Below are 23540 nucleotides of genomic sequence, written 5' to 3' on the forward strand. Positions count from 1 at the left end.
AAAGGAATTTAAATGCATACATTAATGTCACTTCAAGTAGCGCTATTTTATGCGCCATCTCTAACAAAACTGTGTCACATCATTAGCAATAATGTGAAAAATCTTTTTCAATTAACAGAGCTGATTTGATGCTATATTCAGTAAAGTGGCAATCCATTCCATTAAACGCACACATGTGAAATGCTTGAAATATCTATGAACTCTATCTATACATCATAAATTCTCTCCTAAGTGCTGAAACACAAAAGTAGATGCTTTTTCTATTGATGGTTTTTAGACCTCCTCTCAGAAGCTACCACCAAGGGCACCTCAGTAATTCTAGTTGGAAGTAACAAAGAGCATCAATTTTTGCCCCATGCTCTGCCACTCATGCCACAAAACAACAGGAGGTGCTTTCAGCAATGCTCACACTGTGCACACCTCGACTGCCTGGAGTCCCACAACCTCAACATGCCATAGTTCCAGGAAACAATCTGTGGAGCAAATGTTACATTCAAAGCACTTTTTAAAAAAAAAAAAAAAAAAGGTTCAAATCCTATTTTTACACAAGCAGGACAACTGGGCAATCCACACCTGCATCCAGCTGTGTAAATCAGTTCCTTCCATGTGGTATACAGAGGCCACTGCAAAAGACTTTCTCTCCACCAGCCTGCACACAACTAAAGTCTAAACTCAGCCTGAAATTATCCGATTTCACTGCTGTTTTAACTTTTGAACCCAAAGGGCATTATTCAGCTTCAGCCCACCCTTAACCCATAGAGCCAGTGCAGAGCAACAGTAGCCTCATAAAAGCTGTTCTACATGAGATATGTAGAGCCTTTCTCAAATGTTGGATGACACTTCTGAGCTCCAGCCAAAAATTACGTACCTTCCTTGTATAGTGATTTGAAATGTTGGGGTGGCATGGGATGCATTGATTAGCCATCAGCACACTGAAGAATTCGTAGGAGAGCAAATTCACATATAAATGTACCAGCAGGAAGCAAAAGAAGCTGAAGAAAATGAAGTGAACAGAAAAGGCCATCCCAAAGAAACTAGTTGAAAGGCAAGAGTAGAAAACTTAAATATTTGGGGTATTTAGTGTACCTTATGATACATTTGCCAGATGAGAGAATGACCTGTGGGCGAAAGGTAAATCCAGTGGATTATCATTTGCAAATAATCTCTCAAGTCTGCTTGTCTTAAACCTACTTCTGATGAGTTACAGGTGAAGTCTGGGCCAACATTCCTTATTATTGCCTGTTGACTTCAATTGTCAACAAAGGCAAGTATGGACTTGTTTCCCCTTGAGACCTGTAATAACAACTGCTTACCCTGCAGCAGTAAAAGATCAAAAGAACTGCTTTCAGGTTGTAATTTGAGCCACAAGAGGGTCTGAGTCCTACAAATAGTTACCCTGTCCTACAACTGTAAAACCACTATTATGGTGGAAGTGTCAAACGCACAACATAAAGAAATGCAGTCCGCACCCTCATCTAAGAACATGCTCATTTCCATCTTGTAGCCAATAATCTTCCTGTTAACTCTTGACATTTTTCCTACATCACTCTGATACCTGGAAATACATTAAAAAGTAACCTCATTTTGACCCTCAGCATCCTACACTGGGGACAAGTTGGAATAAGAGAGAACAAAGATCTTAGCAACTATACAAAACGGAGGGCCATGGTCTCCATCCGGATGGCTAAGGCTGAATTTGCAACTCACACTTTCCAAGCCAGTCTGCCACCTGGCTGCTGGGGCAGGGGCTTGGTGACAGTGGCAGCGCTGGCCTCCTACATCACATCCCTCCCTCTGCATTTGCTAAGGCAGCAAAGTACAAAGCAAGGTATGACTGCACAGCAGAGATGCAGCAGCCACAGGAAAGGTCTTTTCTATGGGGGGTTTATATCAGGTTAGTACGAGAAAGCATTTAGTAATTTGGAGCAAAAGGCTTCCTTCGCCTGTTGAGATTTGTTATGGAAAGTGACCCTCAGTAACTTTGAAGAGCAGTGTATTTTGCCACCTCCTTTCTTTCATGTACTTCCTCTACAAAAGCAATGTCACCAACACCACTGAAGCTAAAAGGAAGACAAAAAAGCCTCTATGCAGTCCTGGCCCCACCAGCTGTCTGACATTGACTTCTTGAGATTCAAGATGTTATACATGGAGTCAGAAATATCCCAAAGCTCAAAGACATCCATATGTCTCACAGACAAGATTTATGGTCAACACACTGTATTTTAATTGTTTCATTACAAAATATATTTCCCACGTTGTATTAATAAAAGGTCACTGAGAAAGCTATCAAGAAGGATTTTAAAAATTAATTTAAAAATCCATTTAGTATGACATTTATCAAAGTAAAAAAGCAAATGCTGGAAAGTAAATCTTGTCATTCTTCTGTTTTCTGCAGTCAGCTTTTTATTGCATCTTTTAAACAAAATGTAAGTCACCCTTGCTATAAACAAACAAAGAGGTTTTAAGGAAAGTCAGAGGCTGAACTACTCTCTGACGAATCCATCTGGTTTAGATTAGGGTAAGAAAAAGACTTACTCATAGAAACTACAGGAAATCTTGAATTGTGACTAAAATAACTCAGAGGTTTTTCACATAAGACAGGCAAACGTAATTAACTTTATAATCTATGCACCCATTTACATGTGCTGTGGGCAGACCCCCCCTCTTTGAACCTTGCAGACCCAGGCCATAAACTCACACCTAACTTTAAATTTTTGAATACTCTCAGGGATGTACTTGAAGCTTTTGATAATTTTACAATTTTACATATATATGGTTAAAAGTTTTACTTAAGTCGCTTTGAATTTTACAGCACTCCAACTTTTTCAATTTCCTAGTGGTACATTTTTTAATATTTTTTAAAACAACTTACAAACTGGTAAAGTTTCAAGGAGCCACAATATTTTGCCTTATAAGCAGTACCAATTGTATGTATTCGAATAAGAAATAGTGTGACAAGGATTTCATTTTGCACAGAGATAAAAGAAAAAGCAATTTGCAAATAAGCTCTATTTCACTGTGATGTCTTTATAGCACATGGCATGGCTATTTTAGCACTTTTATGCAGTACATAACACTGCATAATAATAACACAGTCAATTTAAAGCACACAGTAAGACCTTTTTTTTCACACAATACAAAATAAATGCAGATACTTCTAATAGGTTTACAAGGTACTTTCAGTGGTCTTAATATCCTACCTCTCAGCCAGATTCCAACACATCTGAGAAGCCTAAATTACCCTCAGTTCTCTGCTTTTGCATTTAACTGAGTGTCAGTGCTGAGCAATGCTAATGTTTTTTCATTTGAGTAGTAACCTTATATTCACTTGTCAGTTTAGAACTAAAAACATCAATATAAAACTATTTATTAATTAAAGTTGTCAGGCATCCACTACAAATCACCTGTCTTACCCAGAGTTATACCCACTCTCTCCACAGTGCTTGTTGTCTGGTCAGACAACTTATCACTGCTACGGGTGATTATTATTTGTAATTTTTCACAACACGCCACTTGGGCAAAGCAACTGATTACATCTTCACCTTTTGCACCTTGGTTGAAATCCTACTCTTCCCCTCCCTGAACCTTCCTCCAGATCCTTAATTACTGTTCCTCTTCACAGCTCCCAAAGCCCAGTTATTATTTTGGTTTGAGTAGCAGCCTCACTATGCTTCAAACACACGTTCCTGTTCAAAAAATTTATAATCTATATAATGGATTTTTCACACTTGAACTCCAAACATGTATTAAAAATTTACGATGTCCTGCACTTGTGACCCCCAGCGTTCAGCCCAGAAGTGTTTTCCCAACCATAAGTGACATTACAAGGTAATACATGCGAGTTTGGAGAGGGAGATGAGAGGAGCAAAAAAAAATCAAATAATTTTTTTTCCCCTCTCCACAGGCAATTCCATTACCATCGCTATTAAAACTAACCATGAATAAAAAATACGGATCCTGGAGAAATGTCTGTAGGTACAAGGTCTCCTGAGGTCTGGCAGATGTACACTGGGGTGTATTTTCACTCTCAGAAGGCACTGGGCACACAGTACCCTGCATCAGCCACCCACGCAAGGATTTGCTCCACATCACCCACCTGGGCTCTGCCAGCACCAGCTGAAAGCCACAGGCACCTTCAGTGGACAAGGCAGACCAGGACACTTATCCAAGGTGAGGACAAGGCACCTCTTGGAGGTGCCTGTTGATCTTCCACAGCTACAAGAGAAGCCTCAGTAATTAGCTTAGAACAAACAACTGTCTTTTGGGCAGCTAAAAATACTTGAGATGAACCCCAGCCTTCACTTGTACCTGCCTTCCCAATTTTAGAAAATTATTCACTCTCATTTCATATGCCTCGGTGAGTTAAATCGCTGAGAGGTTAGGAATTGGGTAACAGCTTCCCACCAGGGAGTTGAGTACTTGTTTCAGGTACCCTTTGGTAAGGAAGAAAGGCAAAAAGATTCCCAGTGAAACGGGTATATACGGAGGAGTTAAAATAACTGGTATCACAACCAAGAGTGTAAACTCCCTGGGAAAAGATCCATCTTTTTCTTCTCCATTTGTGCAGTATCTTGCCTAAACTGGGGCTGAAGACTCCAAGATGCAGTCACACATACAGTACATGCAATGCTGTCCTTTCTACTGCAGTAGTTCTACTTGTTCCAGAATTCCTCTGGCCAGACCAGCTTTGCTCTACAAGAAGATGGGAAATGTTACTAAAGACATCACTAAAAGTATGTACATCTACATCTTTCTTCTGGGTTAATCTGAAACCTAAACTCTGCCTTCAACTTCAGGAAAGAAAAGCCAAAATTATCTCTCTAACCAGAGTTTAAAAAAAAAAAAATAAAGGAAATAAATCAAGTAAACTTTTCTAATAGGAAAGGAAGTTCAGACTTGAGAATCAAGAGAAATAGGGAAATCCCAGTCCTTGAAAAATTGTAAGAGGAGGTCAGATAAGCATTGGACAAGAATGTTATGCAGTGAATGCTATCCTAGACAAGGGCTATACTAGCTTTTTCCTGAAATCTCTCCAATCCTATTTCCTTCAACACCTGGGATTCCTCAGGGGAAGAGCGTAGGGGAAGCACTTTCTGCCTCACCCATCCAAACAGCTTCATCAGACACAAGGTTCTTAATAACACAAAAGGCAGTAGAAGAATTCAGACAGACACAAGAAGTAGAATTTGGAAAGACATACACGCACAGTTTTCGGTAACTACACTTGGATGCAAATGAATTTAAAAAAAATAAATTAAAAGAGATAAAACAACTGAAGACTAGCTCCTCTCCAAAAACTGCTTATAAATCGAAACTGCCCTTGCAGGTGCCTGGATCACATCCAAGCTGTCTCCAACAGCTTGTTTGTCCTTTCATTAAAGGTCACTGTTTTCCAGGCTACTGAGTTTCTTTGCACATTTCTTGATCGCACTTAATCTCTGTTGCATTATACACATTTTTCCTTCACAGGGGTTAAATGAGGCAACAGTTTTATGTTAGAATAGTACAGTGGTTAGGGAAAACCACATCTATCAGTCAGCATGGTTAAGCAGGAAGAAATCTGGAGCTGGCTGTTAGTGAATTATTTAGGACAGGAATAAGGGCAGACAAGGAATGAGCAGGCAAATGGAAATACTTCTGCTTTCAAAGTGCAGGTTTCTTAACCCAGTAGCTTTCCCATTTTTCCTTCTACATTTCTGAAATATATACAAAATTTAAAAGGTAATTTAAAGACAACATCATACACTTACATTGGCCAAATTTATCTCTAGTGCATGGAGCAACACCTTTGAGAAAAGCTCTTATAGCAGCAGTTCCTTACAAACTATGAAGAGCTGAATGGGTCAAGTTTTTTCCTTTTCTCAATGAGTGATCTGATGCCAGTGGGTATTCACTGGATTTAAATGGGAACCCCTCAGAGGTGGGATGTATGTGAATTCACAAATTTCCATATGAGAGAGAAGCATGGGAGGGAGGAATCATGCCTCCAAGCCTTTTCTGGAAGAAAACACAACAGTCAGGCTGCAAAAGTAATGCTACACAGCAGCACTGTTAAATATTTATCACTGATGATCTTGGAGCTCAACCAGCTGAAGCTACGAAGCAATATTAGGCAGTGTTTACATACAACAGCACAGAAGGCATTATGTTAAATTTAAAACTGTCTAGCACCAACATACCTGGTCTTGCAGGATCTGTTACATCTTTTAAGTGAAAACCATTACTTTAAATTGTACACATTTCATCATTACACGCACTCCCCTGTTCACTACCTTGTGAAAACCATTTAGGAATAGATCTTAGTCAAAACCAATCACTATATCCTTCTTCTTAGCACAGTTCCATAGATAGTCACAAATACGTAATAAACTTGATTTTAAAGGTAACATGCACCTCTATAAAGCTTTTTCATTTCCCACAAGAGTTCTTAAAATGCACGCAGAATACAGGAAATCAACATCAATGCTTAAAATCCAAGTGCAATGACATTTACAGGCATGTGGCTCTGAAGCAACCTTCTGAGCACCCTATTCAGCAGCAAACTGTTTTGCAACACATCTAAGCTGAAGATTAATGCTCATCACTGTCCATTAACAGCAACTGCTGAATTGTATACAGCATTAGAATCTCAGTGCTAGACTTGAGGGTCAAGTTCATCTTTGATATAATCCCATGAAGCTCCCAGAGTTACATATGTGGCAAACTTGGCCTTTTATGTTTTTCTAAAGGGGTTACCCGGTAGGTGACAGACAAATAACATCGCCTGCGTATGTGAAGCTAAAGTAGGTGCAAAAACATCTGAGGAAAGGATCTCACCATCTGAGATAAGAAAGCAAATTCCCTGTGACATCTGATAGAACATCGTTCAAAAGCTCTTTTTCAGCCCTTGAAACATGGTTTAGAATACCATTAGCTGATCCCGCTAAGATAAATATGTATACATCTCAAGTTTTATCTTTATCTCTCTGTATGTCCACACACATGTAAACAAAACTCAAACAGCTAAATTATTGCTACTTACTAGACAAGCCTGAGGCAGGAAGCTGTTCACCCTGGAGATACTCCACATGCCCTCGAGGTACTGCTGAGCTTGGATGGTGACCGAGCTCAGAGCACCGCTGAGACCGCTGGGGGCCACCGTCACTTGAACGCTGGAGTTCGGAAAACCACCCACGCCTTGAGACCATCCAAGTCCCTTCTTCCTCTCTGCTGCAGAGAAGAGATTTGGCGACTTTCCAGGCTGCCTGCCCACCTGCCCAGCAAGGAGTGGCAGGTCTCTCTGGGAGGAGACAGTGACCATCCTGGGTACCATGCTGGTCACTGCCCCGGCGCTGGGCGGGAGGTCAGGCATTTCTGGGTAGTTGGTTTGACTGAGGGTGTGCATCATCTGAATGGCTTCCTGCTTCAGCTGATTCAAGTGAGTGGCACAAGTTTCGCATCTGCTCTCTCCTTCATTCCTGTTTTTCTGTAAATAGTCAGGCACTTGAAGCTTGTCAAAAATTAAAGCTGATAATCGTGGGTCCTAAAGAAGTGGAGAAAGGCAAAAAAAAACCCGTACTGAGTGAATACAGAAAGATAAAAAGAAAGGAAAAAAAAGTTCTCTGATTTGCTCTCCGCTCACGGAAGTACTTTAAATCTGTTCTGGTAACTCTCAATCTTTTTTACCCTGAATACCTCAACAGGCTTGCAGGTTGCAGTGGATTAATAAACCATAAGTGCATTCATTTGTATCAGACCCAGCATGAAAATGATCATCAGAATTAAACAGTGGAGCTGTGGTGTACTTGATAACTGCTCATTTTTCTAATTAACTCTCCTTTGGAGACATCTAAAGTGCCTGTGTTTCCCATGCTCGGGAGCATTGTTAGTTGAGATGCTGAACCTACAAATATCATAACTTGATTCAAAGTCATACCACGACCAGAAGCCCACACAAATTAGACTTTAAAGCATTTTAAAACATTAATGCATGACCTGGTAAACGTTTTGCTGTCTTCATCCTCAGAAATGATTAATCAAGTGGCATAAAAGCCAGTTTACGTGGTGCTGCCCACAGCTGGTTCCTCTGCTAGCAAGGACCGTTATTTCTGATCTTTGCAACCCAGATGGTTGCAATATTCCCTTATGCTACAGTTGCTTTGATGAGAAATAGATTTGAGCCTACAGCTGTGTGTGAAGGTGTGACAATGTACATGCTAAGAAGCTGATTCAAAAGTAACACCTATTTTGTTTCTAAAAAGCAATTCCCCACCACCCCTTTGCCAGTTCATTTTAAGGCTGCTCAGACATTTTAAAACCCAGCACCATGTTTCCACTTCAGAGATAGAGTTACCTATCTCCTGGAATGCACAAATTCCTTCCCATCCCAAGCCTGCTACTGTAAAGATTAGTCGAGAGATTAAATCCAGCCCTGTTGTAAATCTGCTATCGAGACTATTGCCATGCAGTAAAACTGACCCAACTTAACACTCTCTCATTGAGCTCTCTAAACAAATAAGGTTTTAATGAAATCTCAGCACAGCCAAAGGTTTATTTGTATAATTATTTTAAGTGAAAATATTTAATTTGCTTGTTAATAAGGAGGGCACACATAGCTAATAAGTCTGCCATCCAACATATGCTGGGGATATCCCCAGACCAGTTCTTGGTTTTAAAAGTGTATTACTTATGCCAAGCTGCAATTGCTCTCTAGGAAATGAATGTCCTGTTAGAAAACTAATTCTGGTTTTAATTACAACGCACATCAATAAGACTCTTTAAAGAAGTTTTGGCACTGGCACTTTGCTTTGCTCTGAATTCAGAAAGTCCTAAACCACTGCCTAATTTCTGCAGCAGCAGCACAGAATTCATCTCATGTTCAGCTGTTGGGCTATTCCTGGAATAGTTTTAATCTCTCACAAGACACACAGAGTGTTGATAGAAGCCATTGTGAGTATATCTAGCATTCCACAGCCAAAAGCCATTAACAAAAGTTGCTCTTTCCGCAATAATCTAAATTATTGTTTATTTACTGACTTAAAAAAAAATACTTCTCAGGCTAAGAAAAGCTACTCCTGCTGCCGATTGAACAATAAATTGCACTCACATTAGTGAATCAATATAAAAAATGAAGTGAAAGACACTTTCATTTTTGTCTCTTCTCTTCATTGAGGTTTAGATGCTAATAAAAATGCTTCTGAAGTTGCACCATTTGCTTACCCTCAAGAGGAGGAAAATTCTTCCCCTCCAAACCTCCCAAAAGATGATAATACTAAATTAACAGATATTAGTCAGGGAAAAAAGGGAGTAATTAATATTTTAGAAACTTTTTTCTAACCCTTCAGCAGAAAGTGCTATTGGTTAGACTTAAACATAGAGACTTAGTGCTGCAAGCACTATTTAGCTTTAGGCAAAACAAAGGCCACACAGTCTATCTCCCAAGAAAAACAAACACCACCATGCTCTGTGCTCCACAGAAACCTCTCCAAGAGAGAGCCCTCTGAGCAAATTCTTGCTGAGGCTGACACACAGCATCTATTCAAACAGCCCCAGAACACAGTACCTTCCAGCATTGGGTGCCCCGTCTGCGGCCAGGCACATCCCTGGTCTCACTCCTTTGATCCAAGTTGGGCACTCAAGGAAGCACCTGCAGGTCCCAAATTGCATGAGCCTCATCTGGCAATGTTTAAATTGCTATCAAATGTCAAAAGTTTCAAATAAGCAATTAAAGCGAATTACTAGGTGAAACAGGCTTCTCATTTAAAAGAAATTACTTCTTTTGATGTAAAGAAAATTAATGACCCCAATTCTAGCTCCATAAACACAGTTTACAGCATAAGGCACATCAGAGTCAGGCCTGTCTTGCAGTTACAAAGAAATCAAGTGGATGCCATATTAAAGGGGGGGAACAAAAATAAATTTAAAGAAAATAATATATTTAGAAAATTACACAGAGTAAAAGCATATGGGCACATAGTATGCCAAATTTAAACCTTGTAATTTATTTATGGTAAAAAAAAAAAAGGAATCTCATTTCCAATGCTTATATTTTTCCAGGCATTACAAGGAGCCTCTTAACCTACTCAACCAGCCTCTGTGACCCCCAGTTTGCATCTGTGGCCAACATCCTCCAGCACCTCAGTGAGGGCCCAGCTGGACTGTTAGATTACTTTTATTTTTCCACTCTGTGCAACAAAAACACCTGGCTAATGGTTGGGCGTGAAGGCCAGAGGAAACACAAGTTACTGTTAAAAACATTAACCATAACTTAAAAGTTTAGCCAGCCCCATTAAAGAGGTTTTACTGTTCGGTGACAATGCCTGGTCCTGGGGAGCCCCTGCTTCGGCAGCTCGTGCCCCAACAAGGCTGGGGTGGAAGTTACACTCTCATGTTTTACAGAGGGAAGAAATAAAACTTGAGTGACCAAATGTGTTAGACACACACACGGGAGGGGTGAAGCAGCTAAAGCCATCCTTCTTGCAGCTCCACCAGCAGAGAGGCAGCCCAGACAAAGGGGGTGTGCAAATCGCTGGGGGGAATGGCGCAAAAACTAAATGCACAATGTACAAGCCTCTACTCCAAACAGTGCTCCAAAATCACTTTAGTCTGCTGTGCTACAAAGAACATGACTCTTTTGTTCCTCCACAGTATAAATAAACTATGCTGTCTTTGTCACACCTACTTTCCAAATGCTGTTCTTACCTCCTGAACAAGCAGGATAAGCAAAATACTGTGATGCTGTAATGTTCACAGCTTCCCCTCCTACTGTAGAAACCAAACCCCTAATTTCAGACTCAACTTGTTAACTTCTGCATACAAATTTTAGATATCCAAATATCACAGATTGTTAGAGTTGTAAAATAAGTGGTCTCACTAGGAGCAACTGTACTGGGGAGCCCAGCAGCACTCAGTAAGGTCAAGGCATGAGACAAGTATGTGTTGTTATATGAGGACAAATTTTCTGAAGTGCTTGAATTTACCACTGCTTTTCTGCAAGCAGTTCTTACAGACACAAGCCAGCTTGCCAACTGCTGCTAGGAGATTAAACACACACACGTAAACTGCCCACAGGAGAAGAGCTTGCAAGTCCTTCCAAGCTCAACTGGGCAGGACAGTAAGCTCAGAAAACCAGGATTTTTCTGAACACATGGCAAAAAAAACCATTTCCTTCAACACCAGCACATTTTGCCTGAAGCCTGCCTTCAGGCTTTACCTCTGAAATTATGAGTAGGGAAAACGAGCACAGGTTTGAAAACACATCCAGCAACACATAACAGAGAAAAAGAAACAGCCACTGTAATTCACGCTTCCCTCTCTGACGTACACTTCACCTCTGCTGCCTCCACATGAAAGCAAGTGAGGATCAAGCAAGGCTTCAGCTATTCGGGTAACACCGTGTGGGGCACACAAACAAAACTCACATCTCAAAACTGTAAAACACCACAGCCCAAGACCACTGCCCTTGAAACTACACACATATTCAAAATATCTGAGATGTGACCAAAGGCCAGTATCTCCAAAAGCCTTCCTTCAGCTTAGGTACCTAAGTCATAGCCAGGTTTTCAAAGCATGAAATAACAAATTACCTTCTTTTCTGAAAATAGTCTGTCAGGGATACTGCACTTCCAGTAGATTCTTTTGACATTTTAATGTCAATTAATGTCATCTGTAATTTTCTTAAATTAAAGTTAACTTAAAGTTCACAGTTAGATTTTCTGTTCAATTAACAAGGAGCAATATAGAGGTTTTTTCCATTGCATAAGAGAAACAAAGATACAAGCTTTGAAACTTACCTGTAGCTACTGACTTCTAACTCCCAGACTAAGCAAGAGGAAAGGAGGCAGAAAAGCATCTGGATTCTCACTTAAGAAGTCCCTGAAGTAATACCCACCCATTTGTAACCTAATCCTTTCAGTGGGGAACTGTCCAGAGAGTGCGAACAAACGATGACGAACAAATGATGAAAAGTCAAATTGCCAACAACCAGCCTCAGTAATTACCTGCAATTCTGCCTGGCAATAGTTTCTGCAATGCGAGTGTATCTGGAGCAGTATTCTGAATTGAATTAAATTCTTGATATAAATATAATTAAAAAGAAAGAAGAAACACTGAATGTCACACTATAATACATAATTAAACACAGACCTAGGTGAACAACATTTTTAAAGGATGCTTTTGGAGACAGGAATGTACTATTCCAGTGCAAAAGAATCAATGTTAATGATTTTTTGTCTTAATTGTCTTTCCAGATTTCTGCCGCACTGCTTACAAATTAGTTTTTATCTTACATGACATTGTGAAATATCCACTATTATCTTCTATATTGACAATTACTTTAAAGGCTGAGGCTTGCTTTCAACTATAAAGCAGTCATGGTCAAAAAAAAAACCCAAAATACAAAAGCACTATACTCAGCAAACCCAGGGGCTGCTCAGTGTAATCAAGGGGAAAAAAAAAGTGCTAATAATTAATTTTTTTTTAAGAAAAGTTTCCAACTATCTGACTATCTCAAGGGAGTGAAAATATGAGGTGTAAGTCTTCAAGTAACCCGTGTTGTGAATTCATTCACGTAACTGACTTAATCTTATCAGAATATAAACAATCAAGGAAAAACAAACACATGAAGCCTTCACAAAAACAGAATTCACCTGAAGTCCTATCTCCCGCTGGTTAAGGGTATCTGGAACTTGCAGTGTGACTTTGCTATCCTTGAAAACATCCCTCTGAATAAGCAGAAGAGCAATCCACATTTCCAAAGTGAGCAAAATGTGCAGGCATTTAAAAAACAAGCAAATGCATTTTTAAGGCCAAATTCCATTCGGCCTCCCTACAGGAATGCCTCACTACCTTTAGGTGAAAGATTAATTTAAGCCAATGGATTGCTGTCCTCCTCCCATTCTATTTGCTAGCAGGATTTCTTCACATCTCCAATCACATTATTCTGTTTCTAACCACAACCTGAGGTAGTGCATACAGACATATCCCACTGACTCTACCCAGCTGAGGCTCAACCCAATTTCTTTTTATCTCTGGTGTCCCAAAGAGTTTGAAAACAAAGTATCCAAGCATCTTTTCCTACTTAAAAAAAAAAGTATATTGCATCTCTTAAACAGCACCCATCTTTCTAACAAAAGTCAAGCAACATGATAAATCTGCTAAAAACCGCATGACCCCACACTAAAAATGACTGTGGTGTGTTTAGTTATCCGGCAGCCTCCACTGAACTCTATTTATTTCCATTTCCTGCCCACTTTAATGTACTTCAGTGGCCCGCAGTAAAGTTAAAGCAATAGGTGTCTGTCATAAAGATGAATAGTGCTATTGGAATGCATAATACAGTGGAAAGAGGAAATGAGAGCAATCTGGTTTATTTACATCTCAGGCTCCCATCAGCACCTCAACCCACCTCCCAATGGTTTCAGCTGCCTTTCCTGTTATCTTGCTGTATAGTCCCCTGCAATGATTTGGCTTTTAACCTTCCAGAACCAGAGGGTATGAGCTGATCTCCCAGATTTACTTTCATGAGCTGGCAGAGTATTAGAGCAAACAGCCATGCAGTGTGTTCAGGGCAAAGAAAACAAAATAAAGGTGGTGGTTGCCATTTAAAATAATTAAAAGACACAAACAAAACAAAAGACCCCAAAGAGATCTGCTATCACCGTTAAATTTAGATCAACACACAGGAACCTCACTACTTCTGAAAAACAGTAATTACTGTTTCACAAAATATTACTTTTAATCTTCTTTCTTTACAATCTAATTAAACAGATATTTTACTTGCCTTTGGAAAATGTTTTTCTTAATTTCATTCAATTTTAACATTTGGTGTATTCTATAAACTACACATCCAAACTAGTATGTAATTTTGTGCTTATTTTTAATAGTGCATGACTTCATTTAAAATTGATGACTTTTAATTTGCATGTTTATTGTTGGTTTTAAGTAATCTTTTAATTTTCCCTCTTGGGTCTGTGGCTTACTATAACTTCACAATGTAAATTCAGTACTGATTTTGTTCATATGAAAACACCGTCTTCCAACAGCCATTGTGTCTTTTTTAATTTTCCTCTTATATTTCTTATAAACCTTCAAAAAAGTATTATCCCTTTGAACAGCAGGAAGTGTTTGGGGAAATACTTGCACATCTATCACTACACAACACTTAGAGTCACAACTGCATAGAAAGTCACAACTTTTCTTTCCTCTTCAAAGCAAATCATGTACTTATGTGCTAGAACAGCTACTTGGGAAAGTGATGCTGTCTGATATCTTCACCACATTGAATGTTCTACTTCACATACAGTTTGAGTTCAGTCAGGCTGCTCAGATAATAAAGTAGCTCTGAATTTCAGCATAGGGATGAAAATCATAGCAGAGCACCTCTACACAGAAACACGCTGCCTTGTCAAAATGCCTCAGAAACATCAACTCCTAATATCATTTTACTGGAAACAAAAGGCTGTTCCCACTATTAGAATTATTTAGTCAACAGCCTGTGTTTTCAGAATGACAAATTGCAATGTAAGCCTGGCAAGATGAACTCCTTCACTGATGAACTCTGGCCAGAGACCAGCAACCCAACCCAGCCAGCCCAATGGAGAGGAGTCATGCATCAGATGAGATCTTCAGCACATTTGTCCCAGTAGAACTGTGCCCATTTCTATCAGACAGATCTTTAATGAGGGAGTTCGAGAACGTCTGGACACCAGCCACAGTAAAAGCAACTCTGGCTCAGAAAGACTGAATAGGAAAAAAAAAAAAAAGTGCTTGGAACACTCCTCTGTATATGAACCCTGCAACTGTTTCAGTCCAACCATCTGAATCCAATTAAGAGAACGTTCAGCGGCAGAAGTTAGGGAGTGGACACATTTTCCAAATGAACATCATTAACATAATGTACATTTAAAATCAACTACGAAAACCAGTGCTTGGCATTGGATCACTCTCTCTTAGTGTCTCTTTCACTCGCTCGTTTTATCAATTACGTGGTAAATGAATACTTGAGGACCATACAGGAACGATTTAGCTTTCACAACCAAAAGGCTGCCCATTGTGCACTCCTCTTGCAAGCTACAAATTGCTGCATACAGTGCACAGTTAGCACGCCATGCAGTTTTTATTATTAAAAAAGTGGATTTCACTTATTCTTCATCTTAATTAAGTTCCACTGTCTCAGTTTAGCTGCTTCTACAAAAAAAAAAAATCATTTTGGCTGAAAAATTTTGAGTTTACATCTGAATTTAGGCAGTACTGCAGTGGGTTAGAGTTTCTCCTTTTTCTCCTTGCTGAGACTTAATCAAGGGGAAAAAAAAAAAAAACCAACCACAAAACAACTTTCTAAACAGGGATTAATAGAAAAGGAATGATGAAGAGAATCTCTAACTCCTCAACCACAAGCAGACCACACTCTGCTTGAAGAGTCTGCTCCAGATCCCTTGCTTACTAGGCGGCACCTATGTGAGACACCACCTCCCTCTCCAATCTGTTCATCCCACAGCTGCTCTAAGAAAAAGCCAGCCAAGAATCCGTTTTAAATAGCACTCTTCAGCAGAGGAACTTCAGCAAGTATATTCAGAAATCTGTCATCAGCTACCTATTGGAAAGTGGGATCCTGTGCCTCCAGTTTCTCTGGACTTGGATGGAAGCAATGTCCATGCTCGTCCCTTAGTTTCAGATACGATACTGCTGCAGAGAAGTAATTGACCCCATTCTGCTGGCTCCAGCTTGCATTAGAAAGTATGCAGATACTAAGGGATTTATGCAGGTGGAGGATATTGCCCAAAAAATCAAATGATCCTCCTATGGAATCTCATTAGGTGAAGTATGATCCCAGCCATATAAACCACAGATGGAGACAGAACATTTGAGGAGTGTCTATAGGACAAAAAGGAGTTTAGAAAACAAGAATGTTGTAGGAAGCGAGAAGAAGTGTGGTTTATTTAGTTTAGAAGAGAGAAAACTGATCAGAATCCTTCAGTACACAAAAAGTGGTAGAAAACAGACTAGTGACAAATTACTTTCCATATCCACTTGAGAAGGGAAAATAGAAATCATGCTACTTTTCAAAGATGACTCAAGAAAAAACTTTCAAAGGCAAGTGAATATTGGCAATTGCTACAGAATGATGTTGAGAAATCTTGTTCCTTTGAGACAGTTTCTGAAGAGCAGGTAAACATCAGTGGGAGGTGATCTAGACATAGGATGACCCATTTCACCGGAGGAAGCTGGACTACTTTTTAAAGATCTGAAGATCCTTTCCCAGCCCTATTTTCTTATGATCCTAGTTTTGGAAAGATGGGTAACACATTTGTAGACAGACTTGTTGCTTGGGTCCAAGTGCCACAGACAAGGAATACAAGACTTCAAAATACTGTTCTCCTTAGATGACTATTCAGTAACCTATACTATCTTGCTTGCAGCAAGTTTTCCAATTTGCATCATTCCTATATTAAATTCCATACTTCTTGTCTTAATTGTGACTGTTTATACACCTTGAATAATTATTCTTTTGTCAAATTCTCACAGCCCATCACTACCATACCCAAAACTTTCTTTATCATTAACTATGCAACATATATAGTTTACTTCAATCTTCCCTTAGAGATACAAAGTATAGCATTGTTAGATTTCATTCCCTACAAGTTCGAGGGATAGCTTTGGAATACAAATGAGATGCCTAAATTCGATGGCGCAAATCCAGCCACTCCTACCTCTCCATCTTGATGGACATCAGTGACAAGTGGTGTCCCTCAGGGGTCCGTATTGGGACCATTGTTATTTAATATATTCATTAATGACATAAAGGGATCAAGTGCAGCCTCAGCAAATTTGCAGCTGGTACCAAGCCAAGTGATGCTGTTGTTAAACCTGAAGGGTGGGATGCCATCCAGAGGGACCTGGACAAGATCAGAAAGTGGGCCCATGGGAATCTCAAGAGGTTTAACAAAACCAAGCACAGGGTGGTGCACCTGGATCGGGGCAAGCCCCAGTATCAACACGGGCTGCGGGTGAACAGATTGAGAGCAGCCCTGCTGAGAAGGACTTGTGGATGCTGGTGGATGAGAGGTTGGACACGAGCTGGCCATGGGCACTCACAGCCCAGAAAGCCAGTTTTGATGGGCTCCATCAAAAGCAGCATGATCAGCAGCTTGAGGGAGGCGATTGTCTCCCTCTGCTCTGCTCTCATGAGACCCCACCTGGAGTGCTGCCTCCAGCTCTGGAGTCCCAGGCACAGGAAGGACATGGACCTGTTGAAGTGAGTCCAGAAGAGGCCACCAAGATGATGAGAGGGATGGTGCACCTCTCCTAAGATGAAAATTGGGATTGTTCAACCTGGAGAAGAAAAGGCTTTGTGGTGACCTAACTGTGGCCTTCCAGTACCTGAAGGCTGAAAAGCCCCAACTCTCTCAGTCTGTCTTCAGAGGAGAGGTGTTCCAGCCCTCTGATCATCTTCATGGCCTCCTCTGAACTCGCTCCAAGTCCACACCCTTCTTACACTGGGGAGACCAGAACTGGACACAGTGCTCCAGGTGGGGTTTCATGAGAGCAGAGTAGAGGGAAACAATCACCTCCCTTGACCTGCTTCCCACATTGCTTTGGATGCAGCCCAGGATACAACTGGCTTTCTGGGCTGCAAGCACACGCTGCCAGGTCATGTCAGCCTCGTAGCAAGAACAAGACTGTATTAGGAGGAGATACTCCTGCTGTGTTTGCTGAGACTGTTGGCCTTCAGTAGCCATTACCTGAGCAGTATTAGATAATCCTACCTACAAACCTACTGTTTTCTAGTTGTCCTATGTCAGATCAATCAATCGCTTTGCATGAGAGTACTTTGGTTTTCCCTAATACCACTTTTTGTAAGTTGGCTGCTATCCTTTGATCATACAGGCTTGTAACAGGCCTTTCAGTGGTTGTACTGCGTTGTTGACAACAAAGCATATATTCATCCCTGAATCCTTAAAATGCCCGGCTGGGCACCAAAAGGCATCGTGCATTTTCTATGCAACCTAAATAACGAGTAGGAATTGCCTTTATCAGCACAGCAAATCACATTTGTGTGAGCGGAACAACAACAGTCTGGTGATCAATACCCACCTGTAACCCTTATGCTAAGAAGCCCTGCGGTGGTCCTGTGAAAACTGCAAGCTGTGCAACCTCCCGCCATCCAAAGGGATAGCATAATCCAAGAGGAGCAACTCCCTTTGTCTAAGGTTTTCCTTCTACAAACATAAATCGATAGGGCTATGCCCACAGGCAGACAAAAACCCACTCTACCCATGCTCAAAGCATCTCAAACCCCATGTTAATAGGGTTTGTAAACTCTGCTAAGGCACAGGATACAAACATATTAAACCCATGAGCAAAGTGAGCTTGTATCTGCCTGTAACTAACACACATGTAGACATACCCACAGATGACTGGCAAAAATATCTCTGTAAACTCCTCACAAGTGCACATACACAAAACAAGCCTTATCTCCTGAGACACAGAAGCAATCAAACACCTGGCAACAACTTTCAAAACCCTTCAAGCCAGACCCTATTAAAAACAGCAACTAAGAGATGAAAGGCTCTAGCTTGTCCTACCAGTCACAATTAACAGGGCCCTTAAACATTTACTGTATCTAACGCTGCCTCTATAGAAATTCCACAAATGTAGACAATGCCTAACATCATAGGGTACATTCATGCTTCCGTTCAATTGAAGGTACTACATAAAAGGATGTTTTTATTTTAATTTTTGTGTTCTGAGACCTTGGAAAAGAAGCTGCCTCATCACCTGCTGGAAAAGGCCAAGTACAGTGGAAGAAAGGGTTCTTTTAAGAAGAGAAATTACAGCCCCAGAGAGGGACCTGAGACCTAAGGAAATCCATGGCAACATTCATACTGAAAGTCAAGTCATTATATCCCCATCTAAATTGAAGTATCCCTGTTCCTAATTTCAAATTAGCAGTGAACTCTTTCACCAACTTGTCTTTCCACTTCAGAAAATGCCCACAAAATGCATGTTTGCAGTTATTAGATGATTAATTAAGTTACATTTTAGTGTATCAATTTCCCCCTTATTTTCAAAGGGAAGTTTTGTGGAAGTAACTCGTGTGTCAAATTTGCAGTAAATCATTAAAAAAACCCCCACCACCCAAGTTGTCTTAGTATTATTATTACAGATATAAATACACACTTATAACCAGTAAAGTGAGTGTAATCATGCCTTGGTAATATCCTTATAAAATCTGACAGCTTGTCAAACAGCTCCCGTTGTGGACAGCACTAAAGCAGTTCTACAGATCATTAAAGGCCAGGGAAGATAACCATCTTGTCCGGCCTCCTGCACATCACAGCTCTGCTAATTTCAATCACCAGAAGTAGTGATCCTGATAAGCTTCTTTAACGAAAGTAGATGCTTTTGTATTTTAAGAAGCACTTTTATTTAAGCCTACATGTCTTCCAAAGCCACAATACTTGGAGGGGGGGGGGCAGGGGGAAGAAGAAAAAAAAAATCACATTTTTAAAGTACAAGGTGTATGAATAAAAAAACATACAATCAAACAGGTAGGGACAGCACTTGAGCTAATGTAAATTCAGAGCCAACACACATTATTCTTTGCTCCTATGCAAGTGCATATCAGCTGGGCCAGAAACTCTACTCCAAGTGGCCAACTTGAAAAATCCAAGTCGCTGATTCCAGGACTCTCAGCACCATCCCAAGCACTGACTATGTACTGTTAATATTTGATGTACACTTGCAGCTCTAGTCTCAGAGAAACCTATTATGCAGGATATCCTCAAAGATGTGTGTTTTTTCTCCACGTGACTGATGCTATGATTCACAGGGAAAACCTGCACACAAGGCACAGGCTGGGATGTTACTGCTCCAAGCTCCATCAGCAAATAGTCACTGAAATAACAACACCATCTCATGGAAGTCCCTGCATGAAAAAGTTAGGCAAGATTTATTCAAGACTATAATCTCAGGAGAAATTCATCAGAATCAAAGGTAAGCCAAAAAAGAAATAAATGAAAACAGGATCAGCTAGAATAACAAAGCAGCACGGCCAAGGCAGCAGCCACATGACAGCCAGAGGCATCTCCACAGCGATCAGAACAACTGTCCACAGATCTTGCCAATGAGCCAGATGCTGCTCCTGGAAGAAGGCTTGTGTTGATATAAACTCAGAGATGTGAGATGCTTAACACCAAGTGCAATCAATCTTCACCATTCCCACGTGGCTGCCAAGCTTTGCTATTATGCCTCAAAGAGATGAAAACAAACTTCATGAAACACATGTAGATTCTACATGACATTGAACTCCCTCCACCCTCCCCTTACTACTCAGAAACAAACCAGTGATTTGGGTGTAGCTATAAATGACCTGATGCTTTTCCTGAGTTAACAACAGAATCAGGAAAGAATATCGTTGGCTAAACAGTGCACTGCACACACACTGCCAGAAAACCAATGAACTTATCACACTGTATAGGAAATTCCTATCTTCCACACCAATCAGTGACCCAAGAGTGATTGATTTTATAATCCCAAACTTGACTTACAAAGTGACCTCCTCTGGGGCCAACTTTCCATTACCCAGCATGTGGAAAATTGCATATGGTCAGTGCACTATGAAAACCAAGGAAAAATAAGTGCTATTTAAACCCCAATTCTACCATGCCTCCACATTCCTTCTTTCCTAAGGGAGATGCACTCTCGACAGTTACTTCCTTTCCCTGCCCCAACATCCTATCTGCACCACACACCAGCTGGGCACTCAATCAAAACAGAAACAACAACAGGAACTAGCAGCTATTCATTACAATAGGATCAAAACATTTCTAGGCATTAGTGCTTCGCCAAGTCACTGTCCTTGAAGACCTGCCACAATCCACTTCTTCTCTCCCATCACAGACACCATTACTGAAAGTGGCCCCACTTCAACATGAAGCACCACATATTAAAGATTGTGGCTTTTTAGTCAGAAGCCACTTGGTGGCTGGCAGTCACATCTCAGAAGTGCAGGAGGCAATGAAACTGGGCAGCAGAAAGGTGAGAAAATTAACCGGCCAACAACACAGGCCGATGTTTAACCTTTATTTTAATCAAGCTAACATTAGCTCCAGTCTATAAAACCAGAATTGCACTACACACTAACTACCAGTGTAATCAGAGAAACAGCACCACAATATGATTACTGGACACTAATTATATCTTATAAAGAGTTAAAGACAATCAAGTACACGTAATAAAGATTTATATGCAGTTTTTCACTGACCTGTAAACAGCTTCATACATTAGTAAGTTAACGTTACTGCAGGAACAAAGCAAACACATCTACATGACAAAATACATGAGACACAAGAGCCAGATGTTGGGTCTTTTCATCGAGGAAACAATTATTTAATTCCTGGGAAGAGATTTTCTCTCATTGATTCATCAATATATATTATCTCTAATAAAAGACCCAGCCCTGGCTCCCTGGCCTGGTCTAGGTACAAATCTGCAAGTCTGCACAGCAGCATGAACCCAGGGTCTTCTTTTCCCACTGTGCCATTGCTTCTGGGCAGTGAGCAGAGAGCAACTGGTGACACTGTATCTTGAATGCAATTCCTTTTCTTGAATTTGTGTTATAGTTTGTATCTCATGAGATGCACAAGGGAATATCTTTTGGATTTAATGATTTGGGGAGCAAACTACATTAGCAGTTCCCAGGAACTCCTTTGTAGCTGGGGATGTTTCCATTTAACAACTTGCTTTCAAAGGGAAGGGGAGATGCCATGAGATCCATGAGATAGTCTTGGACCGTATCCATACCTCCCCATTCATGCACAACAGCGCAGACCCCAAGGTGGTTGTCAAGACTGTGCTTCCCCTCACACCTCTCAAGGAAGGCCAGTTCTCCATGGGTAAGCATAGCAGGGAATGCTAGGGAGCTGCCCACACTCTCCATTACAGTTGCTGCCTTCCAGCTCCCAGACACAAGGGGTCCCTTGGCCACCAACTGATGGTTCCCTGCTAAAACCCCATCAAGAACAGCTGGTCTTTGGTGACTCACTTTGCCCATACCCTCTCATCGATTGTTGATCCCCTCAGATAATAACACTTGTCATCTCTCAACAGGTCAACAGCCATCATTAGCATCCACCCAGAGATCATAAGATTGCAAAGGTCCTAAAAGATCATCCAGTTCCAACTTCCCTGCCATGGGCAGCAACACCTTCCACAAGACTAGGTTGCTTTAAGCTCCGTCTAAACTGGTTGCATCCATAGGTCCAGCTAGGTCTAGGCCCTCCTGTTCAAAATCACTACTCTAAAGCATCTAATGATTTTATCAAAAATCATAAATTACACAGGACCCTCCACCACAAGCAATTCAGCAGTTTTGCTAACCATGCTACGCTACAGACATCGTAACTGAAGAAGTACTTCCCTCTGTAAGGTTATTCCAAGGCTGTCAGTGGATAAACCAGCCAGCCTCAGCCTGAAAATACCATATGTAAGGCACGCTCCTGAACAAGACACAACAGATAGGAGCACTTAATAAACAGAGCCATTAACTGGGAAACATCCCTGCAGCAATTAAAAGTTTGCAAAGTACTACAGCGTGCACCTGGTTATTGCTCTGACATCTGCTTAGGTTTTCTATGTGTTTGTAAGTTGGACCAAAGAGAAAGATAATTGAGTTTATGGACATATCATGACAAAAATGACAACAAGGTGCTGTTAATTGTTCATGAAAAATAGCATAAAAACTCAAATAAAGCATGTGTACCGCCTGAAATGCTTAAAAGTTACTGCATTTTATAATGAACCATATATGACCAAATGGTGTTTCTCCTACTGCTAAAGAATAAAATTATTCTCAAATAAGGATCCCATCATAAAATGGGAGGAAATTCATAGTCTGAACAATTGCAGTTGGGCTAAGCACATTTTTAGGCATATGGCAATTTTATAATGGTCATTTGGGATGAAGAGCTAAAACTCTGTTGCAGATTCTGAATTTAAGACATTTCACATAAAATTGCATATCTCAGGAAACAAATTTTTAAGTGTGCATCCTCATAATGTTACAGACAACATTTGGCATAGGTAAATCTGACTACCTCAAAATATGAATGGTATTTCTGTACAATGACCCAATTACTTTATAAAGGGTCCAAATAAGTTTTTAAAAAATGCCTGAAGGCATCACTAAAAGGAAGCAAATAAGGAGATCTGCTTTAACTTTATACAGACTTACCGCAACATTATGCAACTGCAGTATGCGATCCAGTGTTCCCAAGTAAATGCCCCAATTACTATTGTAAGTCTGTCATTTAAATAGTTCCTTCCTGTTTAAAATGTAGAAAGCCAAATGCATTTTCCCACCACTAAGCATTGTGTAAGACTCTTTTCTCTTCCAGCAAGCTGGCCGAAGATGGATGAGCTTCCAAACTGATATCATTTTTAATTACGTGTTTTTCTCTCATTACTAATTTCCTAAACATGCCTCTAATCTTGCAGTGAAATCTCTGAGCGCAGTAGGTGTATCCACATACATCATACTCCAGAAAATTAATATGAGATAG

General features: G+C 40.4%; 1 protein-coding gene across 1 annotated transcript in view; it reads right to left on the bottom strand.

The window, feature by feature from the left end:
* KIF26A (kinesin family member 26A) overlaps window positions 1-23540 on the bottom strand; it is a 102337-nt gene that overhangs the window by 59299 nt on the left and 19498 nt on the right. Inside the window, exon 4 of the mRNA XM_027638197.1 lies at window positions 7022-7522. Within this exon, the coding sequence (XP_027493998.1) occupies window positions 7022-7522 (501 nt within the window). The remainder of the gene's footprint in view (window positions 1-7021; window positions 7523-23540) is intronic.

Source organism: Corapipo altera, unplaced genomic scaffold, assembly GCF_003945725.1.
Source record: "Corapipo altera isolate COAL_440 unplaced genomic scaffold, ASM394572v1 23, whole genome shotgun sequence".
Lineage (NCBI taxonomy): Eukaryota > Metazoa > Chordata > Aves > Passeriformes > Pipridae > Corapipo > Corapipo altera.